Here is a 22,611-nt window from a genome sequence, read left to right as displayed (position 1 = left end):
GGGAAGACAGGCAATTCACATGGTGCTTGCAATTATTGATTGCCCTACGTGTCAGCAGTCCTGACATGGGCTTCTGTTTAACAGCACGCACATAACAGCACAACATCCCAACAACTACATGCAAACTTATGGAAAGATATAAGCCACAGGCAAAAACAAGCTTTTTCAGATAGAATAGAATAATTTACAGACATTCACAGACTACTTGCACTAACCAAAATCTCTTCTGCATCCATTTTCAGTTGTTCTGGAAACTTGCTCTAAGTAGAATGATGTTAATGTAGCTTAATGATGCTGGCAGAGAGTCACAGGAAAAAGCTTACTGATGAAGATGGATTGCATTTCAAGCTTTTAAATAGATTGCCTTTTAATAAGCAATAAACAAATGGCTCAAAGAAAAGAAAGTTACTTCAAAATAAAATACTGTGTTAGAATAAATGATTTTCTGCCTTCAGACACCTTTCAAGAAAAACAAGTCTAGACTTGTCCTCCATCCATCAGTCTCTTTCCCACCAGGACACACATTCAAAGAAAATCGTACTTTCTGCTATAGCAAAATATTCGATCTATTCAGATCTCAAATCAATTCCCTCTTTCCCCTATCATAAACCTATATCACTAATATCACATATCTAATTGAATGATTCTAAATTTATGTTGTAATACATACTTATCAGATTTTTAATACCAGTATTACCTCTGTCTCTTTGCAGATTTTCAATGCGTTTTACAGAGCACATTTGTTAAAGTGTACAAACTATTTTAGGAGAATCCTATCATTTTACCATCCTCAACTTGCATTTTAAAAACAGTAAAGGAATAAAACACACTGCAAAAAGTAAAGGAAAAAAACGTACAGTATGCAAAGCTTTTTAGGCTTTGAATATGAAGCAGCCAGAGAAACATCTTACAGGATGAAAAATAAGGCAGTTGAGATAGTCTAGTAGTTTGTCACATTGCATCAATGGACAGTCCTGGGACATCCACCAGGGCTGCACAATCCTACAACTCCTGGCACCTATGTGGCTGCACATTGAGCAGACTCAAGTTATCACTCCTGAAGAAACACTGACTTTTTTTTTCTTTTCTGAACAAATTTTTCTGCAAGATTCGCAAATTGAAATAGCCCTACTTGATGTCAAACTCTAAAGGCTGTTTAAGCAGTGAGACAGTGAAAAGAAACTGGAATCGCCTCAAGATTCTCAAAATTGTCTACTTTAATCCCTTACAGTAAAGGGCATACCAGTGTGACATACCAGAACATCTCATGCTTTCATTTATGTTCTCAGAGCAGAAGACCCAATCAAAGAATTAGTATGGAGCACAGTTAGCTTGCAACAATTCAGCTCCTAAATTTAGCTGGCACAGGTATTATAGCTGGCACAAGATGAGAAACTGAAATGCCATTTTCAGTAGTTGACCCTATTTGAATGAACTTCAGACAACAGTTCAATATCATCTGCGCTAAGAAAGCACTGTAAATTCCCCAAAGTAATAAGGACATACCTATCTATGCAGATTGCTCTAAAACTAACACTTCCTATTTATTCCCATGGTACCTACAAGAGAATAAGCACAGTTGAATTCCCCTGCATGGAAAAAATTGCACCTATTGACATTCCCTGATGCTTGCTGAACACTTATGGAGGCCAAACAGTATAAGTATCTGTAGTAGTTTCCATGGAAATAAATAGGTGGCATTTCTTTCAGAGCAACCTATGTATTTTTTCTAGATGACATTCACACAAAGTTTTGTTATCGTAGAATTATTAAGATTGGAAAAGCCCTCCAAGTCCATCTAATCCAACCACCCACCTATCACCAATATCGCCTACTAAACTGTGTCCCTAAGTACTACATCTACTTTCTCCTGAAACACCTCCAGGGACAACGACTCCACCACTTCCCTGGGCAGCCTGCTTGAATACGTCACCACTCTTTTTGAGAGGAAATTCTTCCAAAACATCCAACCTGAACCTCCCTGGCACACTTGGGGCCACTTCCTCTTGTACTGTCACGAGTCATCCAGGAGAAGACCATTTACATTCAGTCTACAAAAACAGGTGTGTAGTAGACAGAAACATTTTGATGAAGAATAGTTAGACATATACGTACTAACTGTAGCCTGTATAACATTCACACTGCAGGGATCTGTGCCACAGGTCTGCATCTGTATCAAAAACATTATAGTACGGCCCATCAGGGGAGAGGAGGAAAAGGTCATCCATTTTCTCTTATCAAACTGCAATCCTCTGTGGTAAAGCTTAAGATTCTTCCCCTAAGTAGTGAGCAGCATAAGCTTCTTTGAAATTCTGCAGCTTGTAAAAGTTCATTTAAAAACACCGCAGTGGGCCAAAACAGGAGTGATTACAAGAGTTTGTAGGGACCTGATGGGCAACAGAACACTTGACTGTTATCTGAAGTATATAAAATATATAGCTATAGAAAGCTGTGTTCATCCATGTACAACATATTCATCTGTTCTCTCACAATAATCTTTCTGGGTCACTGCAAGAATATATGGAAAAAAATGGTTGTAACAGCTGCAGATCTAAGGAGATCACACATATAGGCAGCAATAATACCATCGAGATATTTTCAAATATCAAGGATATCCCTACTCAAACTGTGAATGCTTCACAGGCCATCTAAAATTCTACTTAAAGAATCTCTTGTATTTCTGATAGAGTTTGACTCCCAGCTTCTTCTCTACAGAAGAATTTTTTCTGAAATGCATGTTGAAGGTACTCTTAAATTAGCATTAGATACTCTTCTCAAAATAAACTGCTACAGGTAAACCAATGTGAGTGAACAACGTCAAGTGTATGCAAGATGAAGCATTTATCCCATCTTCTGGTATATCCTGGGAGGTAAAAAATAGCCTGAAGACAGGACAAAAGAAATTCAGTCTTCAAGATTAGTATAATTTGAAAACATAACTTGAGTACTGCCTCAAAGTATACCACACAATAATCAACAAAGAAACCCATATTGTGTGCCCTATTTATCAACACTTTCAATGAGATTCAATGATACTTCACCCTATAGAGATCAGGTCAAGATCATCTGATTTCATCTTATAAAAATCAAGTGTGGCATTTCATTCACATGAACTATCCTAAAAGCAATGCACTATGTTCTTCATCTGTACTGTGTAAAACTTCTGTTCTTTGGGGTGAGGGGAGAGAAGGTGGGAATGGAGGTATTAAGAATGAATCCACAGTTTCTATCACTATTACAAATTCAAGATTCAATCTGCTGGAGAGAAGACATCTTTGTAGACCTTCATATGAAAGTCTGAAATGGTCAGTGGACTGTAGTTCAACTTTCCAGTCATCCATGTCACTGCTGAAATTCACAGACAAGTTCAGCAGCATGAGAATGAATGCTTGTCTTCAACCGACATCAGCCATTGGTACTACAGGTAGTTTGAATTTCTCCATATTCTTCATATTCTCAATCACATCCAGACTGTTTTATTATTGTTGGTTTTTTTTCCCCTTCTACATCCACCACTTCAAAAATTAACTTTGTTTCTAGGCTAGCATCACTGAAAACAGACCTCTTTATTCTATCCTGTAAGAAAACCAGCAAAAGATCACTTACTATCTGATTGGAACAAAACACATTCAATTCCTCAGCAAAGCATTGGCTCTTTGGACAAGACCAACGCTTGTTTGCAAATTTCATGTGCAAAGCAGAATAGCTTTAAGTCATTAACAGATTCTTCCATCACAACTAAGTACTTGGAACACCTTTCTGAGATTGTGATGCAGGTGATCTTTCTTTCAGTGTGGCCAAAGGGAATATGATAAAGCCCTCCACATCCACAAGTACCAACCAGCCTCAGATAACATACTGCTTTAGTACATTAATCTCAATGTGGAAAAAAAGGTGAATAAGAAAAACAACCTTAACGCTGGTCCTAGCAAGAGTACACTGCAGAGGTTGCATTTGGAATATTTTAAGTACTTGGATTTTCTCTACTGCAAGACTGATGAAAGCAAGCATATTTGTATTTAGCCCCTATGATGACAGCATTACAACAGTTCAGAACATTCTATTTGTCTTATCTAGGTGCAAACCTCTCATTTTACACAAAGGGAAAGAAAGAAACCAACAAACGCAGTGATTTATCTGTGTTCACAAAGTAAATCTGAGACAGAACAATGAACCAAAACAAACTTTTTATATCCCTACAAAAATAAGGAATGTTGCATTCCTTATTTGCAAGGAATGCAGTAGCTAAACAATGGAAATTTCTCTGACAGCTTTAATCAAAATACACAGCATTGATGGCTCTTTATGGAAGGATTATCTCTCTCAGTAAATAATTCAGGGAGAAACAGAAACAAGTAAAAACATGTGCAATTCTAATTTGAGTTTTATTGTTTTAAAAAACCTAAATGCTCTTTCCAAAATAGAACTACACTAATTCATAACTTTTGCTAACAAAGAAAATAGCAAAAGCCTTGAGCCTAACAAAGACAAATTAACATGTATTAGAAAACAGATTTCACATAACTTGGAAGAAGCACACAGGGAATTAAAAAAAATGAATTTGAATGACTGCACCCAGAGAAGCAGCTAAAACTGTAACTAAAAACAGTTTGCATGAGGAAAAACTTAAACCACCATCAAAATCACCACAGCTTTCGAAGAGACAATATGAACACCAGCTGAACAGCATGCTTGAATAATGAGTGAAAAGAAATGACTACCACAAAAACATTAAATATCAAATTATTATTGCTTACAGTCTTGCAGCTGGTTAGTGGTTATTCCAGTATACAGAGTCACAAAGACAGAATAAAATTATGTTGGCAAAGCTATTTGTCCCCATCCTCTGAAAGGAGGATACAGATCATAAGTATTCCTAATATACAATAATATTCATAAGCTTTCCAGGATAAAGCATACCTAAGCAATTGAACATGGTAACCATAAATTCTCATCATCAAAAATTAATTCAAAAATTGCATTCCAGAGAGAACTCCAGCAACAGAATGCAGAAGCTCCCTACATTCCCCAAAGCTTGATAAAAAACCAAGGTACAACACAAGAAAGTAAAAAAATTGTTGTCTTCTAAGCACTGATGTAGCTGCTATAAGTAGATATTAGAGAAGCTGAGGAAAGAGGAACCTATTATTCAGCTCTGATTCTTTTACTTCTGTAATCTCTTTGCAAATTAATTGTTGTAATGGGACAAGGAAAGGAACAAATATTTTCTGTATGTTAAGATCTCTACTTCCTTATTCAGAGCTCCTCAAATCAGCAAAGAACTTGGCCCACTTACACATTTGGTATTTTATTTCAGCATCTAATTTTCAAAAAGAAAAATGATGTGCCATGAGATACCAATGCATACATGCATAAAAAACTACTGCATTACAAACATGGCACAGTGCATCATCTACATCACATACAAAATTAGTTTGTTTAGTAAGAGTAATTTCATGCATCTCATCTTATAACTCATTCAACAGAAAGATTACTGAACAAATCATACTGATTTTTCCAGTATTTCAATTATGTAAGCTACTCCTACTGAAGTCTCTATGATAACTGAATGTTTGGGGTGAGATTCCAGTCAGATTTATAGCATCTTTTACTCAAAAAAGAGAAAATGTAACCTGAAAGTATAGTAAGCAAGATGCATTAGTGTATGTAAAATTCATAGCGCTAACATGCATTAAACATTTCAGTTTCACAGAAGATAAGTTTGTCATGCTCCATATACAGCTAACTTAGATCACAAAAGCAATTTGTTCCTAAATTCTTATAACGAGGCAAATGTGCAGATGTGACTCACTTCACACCTAAAGAAGTCTTCGTGGAACCCTAATCTTGATCTATAACTTCTAGCTACATAACAGTCAATGCTATACTAATCTTTCCACTTGCATATCTACAGAATGCAATTTTACTTATTTAATGATTTTAACTAAATTGTAGAAATTTTACTGGAAATATTCTTCTAGAAATATTACATCCCATCAAGTCACCTAGCTTAGCTTTTTCTAGGGACAAAATTTTGTTTTATTCTACACTGATGCCATTCAGCTACATCTGCTAGTATTGTATGCAAGACACACACAATCCCACACGCCCTAGAGAGCAAGCAGGACAACTTGGTTATTTAAACATGTTTTTCATTTTCTGCATCCTATTCTAGTAAGAGCCAAGATTTTACTCTGAGACACAGAAGAGAAAGAAGTCCTTGAAGAACTCTCCCTCTTCCAGAGGCAGACTTTCACCTCAAGTCATCCTGACCAGCAGAAGACTTCCTGGATGCTCTGCTCTCTATTCCAAGATAGTTACCATTTCTGTGACAGAAAATTAGTTAGTAGGTATAGCAAACACACAACAGCCAGTTAGTAGGTATAGCAAACACACAACAGCCATGGCTGCAGGAAATGCAAAACAAGTATCAGTTCAGAAAACAAGATGGTGCTCTTTAGGGTTGCTGAACTAAATGTTCTACCTATTCCAAGAAAGCTGATTCATTTTCTCTTGAATTTTAGTGAAATTTTGAAAAAAATCAAGGTGAAAGAAGTTAGCAGCAGTCCGGCAGCATGCCTCAGACTAAAGTTAAAATACCCCCCAGTCAACAACTGTTGGGCACGCTGGAAAGGAGAGGAAATGATTCTACAAAAAGGCACGAGTGTTTACAGGATTGTTCCTTGTGACAGTACCTTTCCAATTGCATCAAAAGGCTCTAAGATTTTATTTCAGAAAATTATTACTACTAAGATCATGCTGTTAAATTTTACACTTAAGAACACTTCTCTATTTATGACACCCACTTTAACTCAAATATTTCTCATCATTACTTCAAATAACTTTTGCAATGGCAGGGAAAAGCTACATACATTTCAAAATAGCATCTCAAATAGCTTTTTTAGCATATGGAAAGTATAGAAGTTTTTGGATTCAAGAATAGTGAAATGCGCCAAAAAAAAAAAAAAACACAACAACACTAAGTATCTATAGTTAAGGAAAAAAATAAGCTCAAGTTGCCAAAAAAACTGACATAAGCTAAGAACACCACCTGACCTGGCACATGAAACTTCGCAAGTGTGGGAGTAACCAGCGCTTTGCCTCTTCATCCTGTGGTAACATCAATTACACCCCAGTTCTTTCAGTAAAAGAGGTGACAGAAAGAGAGGGAATTTATGCTGAACATAAAGGTGCACAGACTGAAGACAAGATGGGAACCTGTCAACATGAATAAACACAAGAACCCCAAAAGGAATTCCAAAAGAAGCTGACAAAGTGCATTTGTAAGCAACTTTTTGCTCTTCTGGTATGTTCAAAAAGATTCTCTGATACAGAATCATTTATTTAACAGAAATATAACAGAATATATAAATATAACAGAAATAAAGAGTCTTGGCAGAGTTGTGCTTACATGCCTCAATCAAATTTCAGAGAAAAGACTAGCTAAGAAAACTTCAAGCATTTGTGATTTTGAAACTTCATAAAGCGATCATCAGAATCAATACTTTTTCACTGGTTCCTGGAGTACAAACATTGAAGATCATCACTATTCTCTTAGCCACAGAAAGTAGATCTTAAACATTCCCTATTTCTTTAAAATATATACATACATGCAAAGGATTCCAACCATCCAGTGATCCTCAAGAAACTACATAAAGAACTGCAGTTTATTCCACATAGCTTGAATAACATAAATCTGCATACACAATATATGTATTATGGGTCCAATAGTAACTGGATCCATCAGTTGCTATTTAACATAATAAAAGGAATGTAAACATTAAATAGCAACACAAGAGTTTATTACTTGAAGCAAGGAGGAACCCCATCAAACGATGCCAGTCTTATTCTTTCCATAAAACTGTAGTAATGGTTCTTTGCAGGAGAAAGGACACCACTGTTAAACAGATTGGTAGTTTTTATAGAAAATATCAGCTTTAAAAAGTGCTGGTATTATTTGGTAACTGACGGGATAGGTAGCTGTTTCGGTTTTGCCCTTCCCACTGCTGCCCACTTAAAAAAAAATAATAAATTAAAAAAAATATATGTCACAAATCTCAAAAGCTTCACTTCTCTTACAACTTCAGCATAAAGAATTTACCATTCCAGTTGCTCCTTATTTTACTGGAAAAGAAAAAAACATACGTGTATACACACACACACACACACACAGTAGAACTAGCCCATTACAGACCACAGTTTTTGTTTCAGCACATTTTATTATATGTACTTATTTCTCTCAAAAACAGACCAGTTCCCTTTGTGAAAATCTTAAGCCTGTAAAGCAATCAGGTTTTACAAGTTTTGCCTTCAGCTCTCTTGCAAGCCTTTCCTGAATGTTTCCTAAAATACAAAAACAAATTTTAATCCCTATACCTATGCATATATTTGCATTCCAATGCAATGAAGGAAATCAGCTTATCATCACATTTATCCAATCACAGCACAAACCTTTTACTTAAAACAGTTCTAAATTTAATCACAGCTTAGCATGTGAAGTAAAAGGTAGATATTGGAGAATTCACTTTTCTATAAAATATTTTCACACAGAAAAACATTAATCTTTTTGCATAACATCTACACTGTAATCACATTTTTGCAAAAAGATCTGAAGAACAAGAGCCTGAATTCCCACAAGTATCTATCATCCTTTGTTCAATAGACAAGATGCTTCCTCAAGAGATAGCTAATCCTCATTTAACCCATCTCTCATGTCTGTGAATGCCTGAACATAAACTATTAAGTTCCCCTGAGTTCATTATTTTGGGAAGTTTCATTTTTATTCTGATGTACCAATGCCTTTCTAAAATAACACCCAAGTAGTTCTAGTCTGTAAGAACTAGAAGGTGATAAGATATTAAAGTTACTTGATGTTTTGATGTTTGCATTCCTTCCTCTTAAGCCACTCTGTATAATAATACAAATTACAATATGGGAAAAATCTTCCTTGGTTTTAATTTGTTTTTTTTTCCCACTTGGAAAAGAAGTTAGACTTAACTTTAAATGTTTCATATTCATGTTCAGGAATGAGCTTTTTGGCTTGTTTTTTGCTTGTTTGTTTTTAATCACAGAGTAGCCTGAGACATTGCCAGCAAGTATCTAACATGTCATAGAAAGTAATTCTACAATAATTCCAACCTTTTGGGTCCAGACGCTAATTTTAAACTCTGAACTTGGAATTAGAACTGAGGTGTGCAAGCCTCACTCAGGATGGCATAAGGCCTCTGCCCTTTGTAACATCTGTGGAGGTTTGTTGCTTTTCTGGGGAGCTGTATGGGGAGCTTCAAGTCTTCTATGCTGCCCACAACTACACATCATGGAAACTCGGATATGGTTAGAATTCATACCTGCAGAAAAGAATAGACACTGAACCCTGAACATAAACAGAAGTTACCACTTATCTTCTACATCAAATTAATCATTATTACTTCTCTATTGTACAACCACACTTATATTTATGTAAAAAGCACAGATTGAGAGGACACAGATGAACGAAGGCTTTACAGTTCCTGCAAAATTTCTTTAGGCATTTCTGGTGTGTATATTTCATAGTTCAGACAACAGAACCTTTTGATTGAAGAACGTACAGGAACTCCTATGAAACAAACATGCTCTTTGATGTACACATCTTTCATGTTCTGAAGTTTCAAAGTTTTGAATTTCAGTACTTCAAGGTGACCTAGCCATAGCAGGTGAGAACATCATCAGCATTTTAGTTTGTATGCCCTGAGTCAGTAAGAGTAGTGAATATTCTTGTATTTTATAATGTAATGCAAACGCAAGTAATTTCTAAGTGATTTTTTTTTTTTTTTAAATAATTCCAAGTCAAGCATAACCACAAAACATGGTAACACTGACATCAATTGTTATTCCCTTTAAAATTTCGTATTAGAATAATGGTCAAAATATTTCATTTACTTTGGGGTTAGGGTTTCATAAATCAAAAATGGAACCCACATTTTTCTTCAATAATATTAAATGCACCTCTGCTGGAATTAATGTATTTACAGCTATCCAGCACATCTTTGCAAAACTGCTGTTTGCTCTGAAGTGTGCAATGTCATGTTTATGGAACATTAATGATTACCTTCAGTGAGATAAGTCAATAAGGACAAACTGTTAGTCACAGATACAAATTCACCAATATTTGTTTACTCCTCAGCACTGCAGAAAGGACTGCAAAAATTGAAATGGCACTTCAGACATTTAAGATAGGAATTACTTTACAGTGCAAAGTTATTTACACTTTAAAAATGTGTTAATTATCAGTTCTACTCACTACTGGAATTAGTTACACTGTTAACTTAAAGTCAAGAAATGCAGGATCATTACATTTTTTTCATGAAATAACATTGCACGAAGGAGATGGATAATTTGAAATTGCATAAATGCTCCTTAAATCTCTACCAGTTATTGAAGAGTTCCCTTTTTTGTTTAATGAAAAAGACAGCACAGGTTAAAGAACAAAAGTCTGTTGCAAAAAAAACACAGTTTGCTTTAAATATTTATGATACTGGTTACTGGTTTGCTTTCCTAGTCAAACAAGCAATATCATGCTCAAATGATGTATGTGGCACTGAGGAAAAACTGAGTGAGAGAGGCAGAGCCATGAATTAAGAAAATTGCCACGAACACTTAGATACATTCACAGGTTACAAGTGGAATACGGGGGAGAAATCAGAGGCAAAAAAAACAAAGATATTAAAAGCCAAAGTAGAAGTGAGCACGTTCCTACATCACTAGAGAAAATGCTGAAAAATGGATACAGGTGCTTGCACCAACTGCCCGTGCACTCTAAGGAATCTCTCTCCAAAGCCCTTCTTCCACACTTTCACCAAGTCTTTTCTTTCTGGGATAAAGTTGCTTAAAGACAGGAAAGGACAGCAGCTCAAACTGGAGTCTAATTTTTCACTGAAGCATCTTGTAAAGTGTTCCCTGCACTCCTAATCCTGCCTTCCAAAACCAAGAAGTTTTATGTCAGTACTGCATCATATTCACTATCAGTGCTCCAGACTGAGTCCAGAATTTTAAGCTGATTTTGTCTTAAGAAACACCAGTGTTTTGTAGAAATCTTTATTACATAGCAAATGTGCCAGTTTACTAATTTAGTACGACTTCTGTTTTTCCAACAATATTTCTCTGTTTATTACTTCCACTATATAAAGTTTTATTACCCAATTTTAATTAACAGCAAATAAGTCACTCCTTCTTTAATTTCCATTTTAACAACAGTACTTTCAGACATGAACATGTCTCTGTACTGAGGAGGATATTTTCAATTAATTGTATAAAGGAATTGCACTGTTTCTTAAAATTAACATTTTAAAATTAGATTTAAATTAACATTAGTAAATTAGGTTTATTTCACCTAAAAACAAGAAATCCTGACTGTGCTATACAGTGTGACCTGATGGGTAATAATCCGAGGAGGTTGCACAAGGAAAGTTTAGATTGGATATTAGGAAGATTTTTTTTTTTTCCACAGAGAGGACAGTCAAGCATTGCAACAGGCTTCCCACAGAGTCACTACTCTGGAGTGGGTTTAAGAGGCATGCAGACATGGCACTAAGGAATATGGTTTAGAGAAAGGACTTGGAAGGTAAGGTTGATGGTTGACTTGATGATCTTGAAGGCCTTTTACAACCTAGATGGTTCAACAGTGCCACAGTTCTAATTCATATATGCCAAGAGAAACTCTTATATCCTCCTCTCCCTGCCCCAGTCAAATTAAGATGCTAAGGCCTAGATGGTATCTGCAGAAATAAAAGAAAGCCAACTAAACAGTTAAGAATACAGTAAATTGGCAAAGTAAATCAGTAGCCAGAAAGATGAAGAAAGATTGGACTTCAGAGCTTCCAGAGAGTTGGAATTAGATCTTTTAAGGTCCCTTTCAATCCAAGCCAACCCATGGCTCTGTGATCTTCAGATGAATCGACTTCAATATGGAGAAATGCTAATAAAAAAAGCTATCTGTTGGATGAATCATGAGATCCTAATTTCTTAATCTGCATTTTCCAATTCTGCTAACCTGTGTTCCTTCAACCAGGCCATTTACTTGCTTAAAACAGCCACACAGCAAAGAAAAAAAGAGAGAAACAACCTCATTTACAGCTTTCATTACCCTGTAGTGGAAAGCTCATTACAAAATAAGTTTCACTACCAGTGGTATAGTCACATCAATAATTATTTACTAATTCTTCTCTGAAATCTACATAATAGATTATTTTCCCTATGATTTTCAATTACCTTCAAGATCAAAGCTTGAAGATATTCTGTTGTTGATATTCTATTCAAGTCCTACTTGAAATATAAGGCTTGATCAGGAACATAAGAAAAGTTACTGTAATATATTCTGCAATCGTAATATATTCTGCAATCACACTTATTTTTTACTAAAAATTAAGAGGCCCAAGCTTATTCAAAAGATTTAGCATTTAAAACTGCAGCCCTTGAGCTGCTCCTAACATGGGAATGCTCCTATACCCTGCATGACTTTGTACATCATCCTACAGGCAGCCCCGCTTGCTGTGCTGTGGTAGATACAGCTGCCCTCTGCTGTCTATGCCTCTCCTAGACAGCACAGCTAGGATGCACAGTTTTTGTCATACAGTTGAGTTACGTACTACATAAAGTAAAAAGGGGAAAACAACTTTATTCAAACAGTACACAGGAAGTTAAACAATCTTGTCCTGGAGCTACTTCTCAGTGCTAAACAGGAGTTGGACTTTGCATATACACTATTATGGTCCATCTTTCCACTCTGTTACCCTTAAAATGTCTATTCTGATTAAAATGTTGAAGTTTCCAGGGCCTGCCATAATTATAACTTCTTCAACCAACAGCACCTTTCAGCTAAATTAATTCTCCTGTAATAACACTGTGCAATATATTCTCAAGGATGTCTTGCTTAATCTATTCTACCCACAGATTTCAAGTATGCCATCAGTACCAAGTGTGTACGGGAAGAGTCTGGGGTTAAACAAAGGCCATGAAACTTGGGAGCCGAAATTCTCCAAACTTTATCCTTCTCTCAGTGTTGGTGCTGGTATTTATTTACTTTTGCAAATTTGCCCTTTAGAACTAAGAAGGTTAACGATTAAGTTCTCCATATGAAAACAAAAATTATCCTGGAGTTATTCCATCAGTCTTTCAATAAAGGAGTAATAGATAGCAGCACTTCTAAATGATCCTAAATTCAGAGTTTTCTGCAATTCAGCTCTTCACATAACCTTCCTGACAAACTTTCAAAAATATACACAATCACAACTAACACGAGACAAATGGAGATAGGCAGAAGAGCCTCTTCTACCGCACAGTAAAAGAAAGCACAGTGGGAAATCTCATAATGCTAAGCTGAACCTAGTAAGCCAGCTGTAGCTGTCTGCATTGACAAAATAATGATGTGTGTTAGAAAGGTGACAAATTTTTTAACAACCACTGATTCAATTCAGTCACTGTATACTCAGAACCTCAGTTCAAATCCAACAGAGGGAAAAAAAAAAAAAAAAAGAGCCAACTTGTTTTGTAAGTCAGATGAACAGAGTTTGAGGCTTTGTTTCTCAGAGCGGAAACAAGTAAAACCAGAACCATCCTGCACAAGAAAAGGTCTGAAGCACAGCTGTATTAACAACAATCTTTGGCAAGGTGTTTCTATCAGATTAAATCCATTACTGAAACAAGCAAATGATGCTTTGCTGAGGTGGTATCAATACTATTAGAGCTATATAAGAAATCTACAGTGTAATGATATTACCCCCACTATATGCAGACAATGGTTAATTTCTTCTACAGGATAACATGCCATTCAGAACCATTTCCTTAAATTAGGTGTACCACAGAGCTAGAGTTTCAATCCATCAGTAAGGCTATTTCTACTGAAATTTTAATAAAAGCTGCTATCACTCACACTAATTATCTCCTTATGCTACCTGATTTTTTTCCAGTAACTTACGACTCAAAGACCTGAAAGAGCTTCTATTAACAGTGAAGAGCAATATTACCTTCTGAAAAAATAGAATTTGAGACCAATTATTATTCAGAACTGTTTTTTTTTTGTTGTTTTTTTTTTTTTTTTGAAACTAGTAACAGTTCAGACAGCTATAAAATGAAATGCAGATACATGCTTTTCTCTGTTTACTTTGTAGAAGTGGCAGTCATGCAGCAGATTTTGAAAATTAAAGAAACAGGATTAAAAAACTACAAAATTGACACATGGCCTTCAGGGATACAGAATATTTACAGTTATAATTAATTTTTTACTGTGACCAAATTTAAAAACTGACTGTGGAATTCTGGAAGCTGCTTCTCATTTCTGCTGTTCAAATACAGCAATTCTAGTCACAAACATTAACATTCAGTCCAAAATGAAAACTACTTCAACACATTAAAGCACGTATCTATAAAACAGCTTAGCAGGAAGTTACAGCTTAACAAAGGTGTAATGCAGCCCTGACTCAACCACAACAGAGTAGACTATTCTTCTACCATAACACCATTCAGCATGGAGGAGGCTTCAGTCTGGCCTTCCACATCTCTACTGACGACGCAAGTATGACCTTGGAGAGTGTCCTCTGCTTGTTAGACTACACTGAGCTTAGAGCACTCACAGCAGCCATTTCTCCAGTTCTAGTCACCAGCAATGCTCTCCCAAGTGAGAAGTCACATTAATGAAACACAGAATGGCCAGTAAGTTGCAGAGTTAACATTCGCATTTGTACATCAGTACTGAGAAGCATTCAAGCAAGTTATGCACAGGAACAGGCAAGATGTGTTCCTCCTAGGCAAATCAGTTCTAGAAGAGTTTTAGTGTTAAACTCGATTACCTGAAGCACCAGGAATAGGCTTCATTTCAAGATTAACACAATCAAAATAAAGAGCTACTGAGACAGAGAAAATATATGCACAAATTACAAATACATAATTTACAACACAATATTTTAAAACTACACTATAAGAATTGTTTAATCTTATCAATTTGGTATTTGTAATAAGAAATATCTTTACAGAGTTGAATGCTTTCCTCACAAATAAAAACCACGCGTACCTACTTTCAGGATTTCCCAAACAGGTCTGAATTCATTTTCAGTCAAAACTGTAAGCAAATATAAGCTGTAAAGGCAGCAGCAAAACATCAAAATGATATGTCATTAGAAAGAAAAACTAATGTTAAAAATTTACTGAGGATGCAGTTCTATGCAACAAGGCAAAGTAATCATACACGCAGTAAATGCAAGAAAAATTGAAATCCTACAGAGCAGATGCGATACCTGCCCTAGCACTTGTACTAAATGCCAGCTCCTTATCTTTTGCTCTGGAGACATTCTTTCTTCCACTGCAGGAATTATTCCTTCCAAGAGTGACCTCTTAGGCATTTTTACATGGTACGTTTGTGAGTAACCAAATTCTGCTTCAGAAGCTTTTTTTTTTTATTGAAAAAAGAGTTTAAATAATAAAATACATTTATATTTTATAGTATCTTAAAACATCAACTACAGCAAAATTAAGTGAATTTTAAATTCCTAATGAATATTGCATTCTTTTAAAAACTAAATAAATCATTTTCACAAGCTAAAATTTATTTTTTCTATTTTATGCTGTAATTAAATGACCTATAATTTGTTACTCCAGTATCATTCAGCTTTTATTTCTAAGAATCACTCCCTTTCCAAAATTTTAAAGAATTATCCAAAAGGACATTCAGTAACCTATTGCTGATGGTGCAGGGGAAGCTACCACACATTCATTTTGTAATTCTAGATGTTAAGTTAATTAAAGAAATAACTATATGTACATGGGTACATACAAGTTATCACATAGTTCCTACAGCTAATCTGAAGATACAGCTGGGAGATGAATTTAATGAGGTCCATGCTCTCTTAGAAACTTAGCTGGCACTACAGCATGTCTAAATTACTCCTCTAACAGCGAAGTAGTAAAATGAGCATTGCTTTTTCCTCTCCACTCTGGGTAGGTCAATTTTTATGTGGGCATTGCTGCCACCACGTGGCCAATCAGCTGTACTTTACATTTTGCTGATACTGCACTGCTCAGTAAGTTACCTCTTACAGGAGCAGGATGACTTCCCTAGTCCTGCTCACCACAGCATTCCTGATACAAGCCAGGATGCCATTGGCCTTCTTGGCCACCTGGGCACACTACTGGCTCATATTCAGCTGACTGTCCATCAGTACACCAAGCTGTCAGGCAGCTTTCCAGCCTCTCCTCCCCAGGCCTGTAGGGTTGCCTGGGGTTATTGTGACCAAAATGCAGGACCCAATACTTGGCCCTATTGAAACTCATACAGTTTGCCTTCGCCTGTCAATCCAGTCTAGCCAAGTCCCCCTCTGTAGTGCCTTACTATCCTCCAGCAGATCAAGGTGTAACCTGCTTACTGTGAGTTCACTCAATCCCCTCATCGAGATCACTGATAAAGATGTTAAATAGGAGTGGCCCCAGTACCAAGCACTGGGGGCACCACTAGTGATGGGCAATCAACTGGATGTAACTCCACTGACCACAGCTCTTTGGGCCCAGCCATCTAGCCAGTGTTTCACCCAGCAAAGCGTACACCCATCCAAACCACGGGCAGCCAGCTTCTCCCATGAGGATGCTGCTGGGGACAGCGTCAAAGGCTTTGTTAAACCCAGATAGACCATATTGACAGCCTTACCTTCATCCATTAAGCAGGTCATTTTGTCATAGAACGAAATCAAGTTTGTCAAGAAGGATCTACCATTCATGAACCCATGCTGACTGAGCCTGATGCCCAGGGTTAACTTTTAACTGATCCATGATAGCTCCTGAGATTATCTGTTCCATAAACTTCTCTGGCACTAATGTGAGACTGATAGGTCTGTAGCTACCATGATCATCTTTCCAGCCCTTTTTGAAGATGGGCATCACATTTGTCAGTTTCTTTCTGGAAATATTCTCCATAAAGCATCTTCTCAAAAAAACTGCTTTTTGAAAGATGGACTGAACACACTGTCCTGTTATCTGCAGAGGTTTTAGCAGTTTCAGCAGGCTCCTCATGCTGAAGCAATACTGTCCATTTAACTTCTCACAGATTACAAATAGAAGTTTAAATTCATTTCTGTTTATTAGCTCTTATGAACAGCTGCTGCCTTCAATACCTACGTTTTAAAATACTTATCTGTTCAAAATTTTTTAATTCTGTTCCACCTTGCCTGGTAAACTCATTTACACAAGTACCAAAGGTGCAACAAAGATATCAACGTATGCCATAGCTGTGCATTTAACTCAAACTCTGGAGTAAGGCTTCACAGGTCCAAGTAACTCAAGAAATCTCTTGTCAAGTTTGACACTGACTTCCATATATTTGAGTGCAACATTTAAAATAATACAGAGAAAAAGGTATTCCCCAACAAATACCATTTACAATACCTTCATTCTTTCTTTAGATAACGAAATAAAGACGAGTTCTATGCACATATAGGTTCATAAACTGCAGTTCTGTCTCTTGCCATCTGCATAATCATGTCACCTGTATATTTCAAAAAGTGAGTGGGGGAAAAGAGTCATATGATTTGTGTGCTATATATTTTGACAACTCTAATGAGGAGGTCTAAATGACACAAAGCTTCCTGGAGAACAATAAACTGCAGAAACTACTCATCAACAGAATCTATGAAGGAGTGCATAAGAAAGCAGCTTAGTCAACTAAAATCTAAGGCAATTAAACAGTCCCCACCTTCGTTTGCAAACCAGTCGAGAGATGAAAACACTTACCTTTTTCGCTCTTTGTGCAATATTAGGTGTTCTAGTGAGAAGCTTTTCAATCAGGTATTCTCTATTCTGCAAAAATCAACATTTGGTAAGTTAAAAATCAATATGGGGGGAAAAAAAATCGTGTAGATTTTAAGGCAGAGCAAAATTTACTTGTAGGGTTAAACGTTTTACCTTGGCTTTCTGGAAAAATTTGCATTTTAAAAGTTCTGCTGCTGTGGGCCTGAAAGATCAATAATATATTAGAACAGGAAACAAAGACCCCTTCTCAGTAAATACAGTACAGGGCGTTAGTTAAATCGTAACACTTTTGAATTAGTACTGTATGAATGGGGAAATGAATGGCAGTAGCTACTAAACTAATTCACATATACTTACTTACCACACATGAAAAAATTAAGTTTCCCTATGGCAAAGATATCAAAAAAAAAAATCAGTACCTAAGTTGCCAACTTTTGCCTTTTTTCTTTTAACAGAAATGAATTTTACCCTTAAAACAAACAAGCAAGCAAATTAAAAAAAAAAAAGTCAAGCAACGTGCTTCCTGAAGTCAGTCAATAAATGTAACTAAACTTTGCTCCACAGCAATGAAAGGGCGATCATATTTTTCTAGACAGTAGCATCAATACCTTTTAATTGAGTTCTTTTATTTCAGCAATGCAAACAGGTACTAATTGTACAGACACTATTAATATGCTGCATAAACCAGAAAGTTATCAGGAGCACTTTAGAACTAAACAAACATCAAATCAACTGTTGTATGGTCAAAACCTAGACATTTCAACTTTATTTGCAGTTCTGTTCAAGTCTTTTGGTTTGAATCTAGATGATCTTTGAGATCCTTTTCAACCCACGCCATTCTATGATTCTTTGATCATCTTCAAGTTTATATTTTTGATGTTTCCAACAAACTTTCAGAATCCTTCCACTACTGAAATGATTATTCCAATAAAAGGTTTTACTTCCCTCTAGCCTCATGGATCTAAAGCTACATACCCAGACAAAACCATAATATGGTGCTGAAAAAGACCATGAAGAGAAAAAAAAAACTCTTGGAATGACCTAAAAACCACCAGATGTGGTTTACTTGTTCGGTTTTTTTTGGTTGGTTGGGGTTTTTTGGGTTGCTTTTTTTTTTGGGGAGGGTGGGAGGGGGAGTTGGGGGGGGTGTGTGTGTGTGTGTGTGTGTGTGTGTGTGTGTGTGTGTGTGTTTTCTTTTAATACTACTAGGAACACAGAACCTTACTAATTTTTGGGTATAGTTACATTTAGGGAAGCTGGAACCTCCAAGATTCATAATTTCCCAACAAACAGAAGCAATATTTGCTAGTTTTTCATTTGAACTACAGCAAGACAGTGGATACAGATCAGATTAGATAAGAAAGGGGAAAACTTTCCTACATAATGTTCTGACATCAAGAAAGAAAAATCTGAACTGCTTTATTTCTTTGAGGTCACATCTGATAAGGAAGTGAAGAAAACAGGAATAGTACATAGATCTGCTCATACCTACTAGAAATAGTGAAACTACTTGAATCATCAACAATAAGCATCCAATGTAGACAATTACAGTAGTTCCACAAAGAACTTGTTTTGCTTCCACTCCAAAGTACCTGACTCTAAAATAAAGGAGTTCTTAGTAGTGACAACATGTTGACCACCATCCTTAGTTGTATTTCACATATAACCCTTAGATGGATAAAATGAAGGGGAGCCTTTTAAGAACAAGTTTCTACATCAAAATTTGAAAGTTCTGCCTCAAATCAACTTCAAACCTCAGGGTAACTTTTAGTGATCCATCACCATCATATCTCATTAACAGGAATATATGCTGATATTTGCAAAATCCAAACCATACGCTAAAGGGCAATGATATTTAAATAGAGCTGTAAATAGTCACTATATTTAAAAAAAATAGTTACACTGTACATTGCAATAAAGACCTACCTTTTGGAAGGATCTTTTTGAAGGCATAAAGAAATTAATTTTCTAAAGGATTTGCCATACTTTTTCATCATCTCCTTGTCTTCAACACCAGTTTCTAAAGTGGGAGGGTCATTTTGCAGCGTCAGCATTAACACCTAGAGTAAACCCAAGAAAAATTATTGTAAGTAAAATCAAATCAGATGATGTATAAATTGAGAATAACCGTTCTTCAGAGTACATATATTTAGATATCTTAATTTACAATTAAAACAAAGTAGTGCTAACACATCAAAATAGCATTTCTATACAATCCTCAGAGCAATTAGTGGTATAACTCTTATAAATAAATACATGAAAAATTAATAATACAAACACCACTTCACAATGCTCCAAAGAAAAGTGAACATGAAGACTCCAAAGTATTGAAAAAAAAAAAAACTCTGCTTGGGTGTTGCAGCATCAGTGGACATTGGATTTCTGAGAGGAATGTGGACAGATAAGAGTGAAACAGAAAAAAAGGAATAGTAAGCAAGGTTGCTGCAATCAGCATTTCTGCTGCACAAATTAAGAAATACACAACACTTAAGTGGACCACTGCAAGATTTAAAGTACTTCAGTCAGACGCTTATGGTGGTTTTACTCCTGAATAACAAAATATGTTTTGAGGCTGTTCTGATAATAAAATATCATATTCATTCTTTTATCAGTTATATTAGACACCATCCTGCACCATACTTCATCTTTACAGAAATAGTGCTATGTACAGCAATTGCTATCAATTTAAGCATCTTAACATTACAGAAGATGGTACATGTTCTCACTTATGAACATTTACAATTTGTAGTTACCACAGGAATAAAAAAAGCCACAAGGTTTTTTTAGTAGCTGCTTTGTTTGTTTGCTGTGTTTCCCCAGTAGGCTTCCCTGAAAGGCAACATTGTCCAAGCTTTTCTTAAAGCAACATCACAAAACTCATTTCAAGAAAGCCCTCAGTTACTATCTTTATCAGAACTAGTAAAAAATACATAAATCATCAACTAAATCACCAAACTGAGATGACAAATTTCATTTTTAAAGGGTAACTTAAATTCTAAACTTTCTGGTTTGACAAAACGAACAGCAACTTTCTCCTACTTTTAAAAATAGGTTTTAGATACCAGACTTGCAATTCCATATTATCACTTGCACACTTTTTCGGAAAACCTCTACATTGTACTAGTTTAAAAGCCAGTAGGCATAAAAACAGAATCAGGAAGCGTTACCTTTGTTGTTTTGATTTCCTCTGAAGTGAATGAAATACAAAGTAAATGCTGGTAACAAAGGCCCAAAGCCCAGTTTTCTTGCTCTTTACCTTGTACATCACTGTCCTCATGCAGCTGCCTACAGATCCTTACCACCATTTACAAAATTGGCCTATCTTTAGTCATTCCTCAACAGAGAAAAATTTGCAATGACCAAAAATGTTTAAACACACAGAACAATCTGAAATCCAGAACACTTCAGCATTAATGTAAAGTGACATTTACTTTCATAGGAGGATATTTGTGATAAGGTGCTGCTCCTGTTGCTAACTCAATGGCTGTTATCCCAAAACTCCACATATCAGCCTTGAAGTCATAACCTCGCACCTGGAATAGAGCCAGAAAGGAAAAAACAAGGTGGTGATGTCTGAAGTTCTGAAAATTAAAGACTAAGAGATTTTATTTTTTATTTTAAATATTTGTAATACCTGCTCCATTACTTCAGGGGCCATCCAACATGGAGTACCAACAAATGTTTTCCTTACTTTGTTACGAGTCATATCACCTCCTGTAGCCAAAAATGCACTAACACCAAAATCTGGGACATAGGAAAAAAAAAAAAGTTATAACCAGTTAAACTACTAGTAACAAATAAAAGTTTTCACACAGTAGAAGCAAAGCCAGTTCTCTTGAGATCAAAGAACCACAACTGAAAAAAAAGCAAGACATTCTTTCTCGGGAGTTAAGAAGACAAAATGTACACAGGACCTACTATTCAAAATATGCTCTTAAAATGGCGTTACTTTCATATACTCATTTAGCAAACTCAGCATATCAGCTAGACAAACCAGAGATGTTTGTCATGACAAGGTATTAGTTTAGGTTGTCTCTGGACCAAAGAGATTTTTTAGTTAGTTGAACTGGTGCTGGTAATACAGTTCTACTCCATGCTTTGGCAAGCATACATTTGAGCAAGCACATGTTGCTCAAAGAATGCATAAACATTTTCAGGCTGGGTACTCTTAACCCTTAAAATAATACCTTTTACATTTATTTTTCAGCACTAATTCTTAGGCTGTCTGGACTATAATCTTTTTCTTTCTGAAATTATCAGCAGAGATTACATAACTAAAGTATTTACTCACATTTTAACCATGGCAAACATACAGAACTCTAACTCTGTGGAAAACATTTCTTTTGTTTTGGTGTGGGAGGTTTGTTTTATTTTTTCAAATTAATTTATTTAGGCCACAGCATTACAGAAGAACCTGTTCCAGAAACACTGGACAGGCACACTGAGTTCACACAGTCACTCCCCACTGTTATTTTTTTTTTTCAGTGGCCACAATAAAGCTTGCATTCTGAATAACCCTTGTGGTCTGGATTTGGAGGCTTTATCATTACTTTCCATTAAACAATCATTAAACATGGAATTCTGGACCTCTTCTACATTATTAAAACACACAAATACAATAGACAAGAGAGAAGTAAACCACAAATAACATAAGTATTTTTAACTTTCCCTGCAGTTTATCTGAGGAATAAGAACAAATCATTTTTCCTCCCAAGATCTGTAAATTATAGATTGGAGGAATTTCATTTGAATTTCTGAGAAGGGTGAACAGCTTCAGAAACACCTACTTTTAAATTTTGAATGTCCTAATATCAATGCCGTTATTTGTAACTATTTTTTGAAGAA

At 35.8% G+C, this 22,611-nt stretch overlaps 1 protein-coding gene across 4 annotated transcripts in view; it reads right to left on the bottom strand.

Moving 5' to 3' along the window:
* Positions 1-22,611, bottom strand: part of STK39 (serine/threonine kinase 39) — an 86,082-nt gene that overhangs the window by 38,609 nt on the left and 24,862 nt on the right. For all 4 annotated transcript variants that reach the window (XM_085227971.1, XM_085227972.1, XM_085227973.1 and 1 more), the window contains 5 exons: positions 21,401-21,510; positions 21,198-21,299; positions 19,693-19,826; positions 17,920-17,968; positions 17,749-17,814 (listed from right to left, as the gene is read on the bottom strand). In XM_085227971.1, the coding sequence (XP_085084097.1) occupies positions 17,749-17,814; positions 17,920-17,968; positions 19,693-19,826; positions 21,198-21,299; positions 21,401-21,510 (461 nt within the window). The remainder of the gene's footprint in view (positions 1-17,748; positions 17,815-17,919; positions 17,969-19,692; positions 19,827-21,197; positions 21,300-21,400; positions 21,511-22,611) is intronic.

This window comes from Meleagris gallopavo, chromosome 7 (assembly GCF_905368555.1).
Source record: "Meleagris gallopavo chromosome 7, MGAL_WU_HG_1.1, whole genome shotgun sequence".
Taxonomy (NCBI): Eukaryota; Metazoa; Chordata; class Aves; order Galliformes; family Phasianidae; genus Meleagris; species Meleagris gallopavo.
Note: the sequence above shows the minus strand (reverse complement) of the source record. Positions and strands in the feature narration are given on the sequence as shown.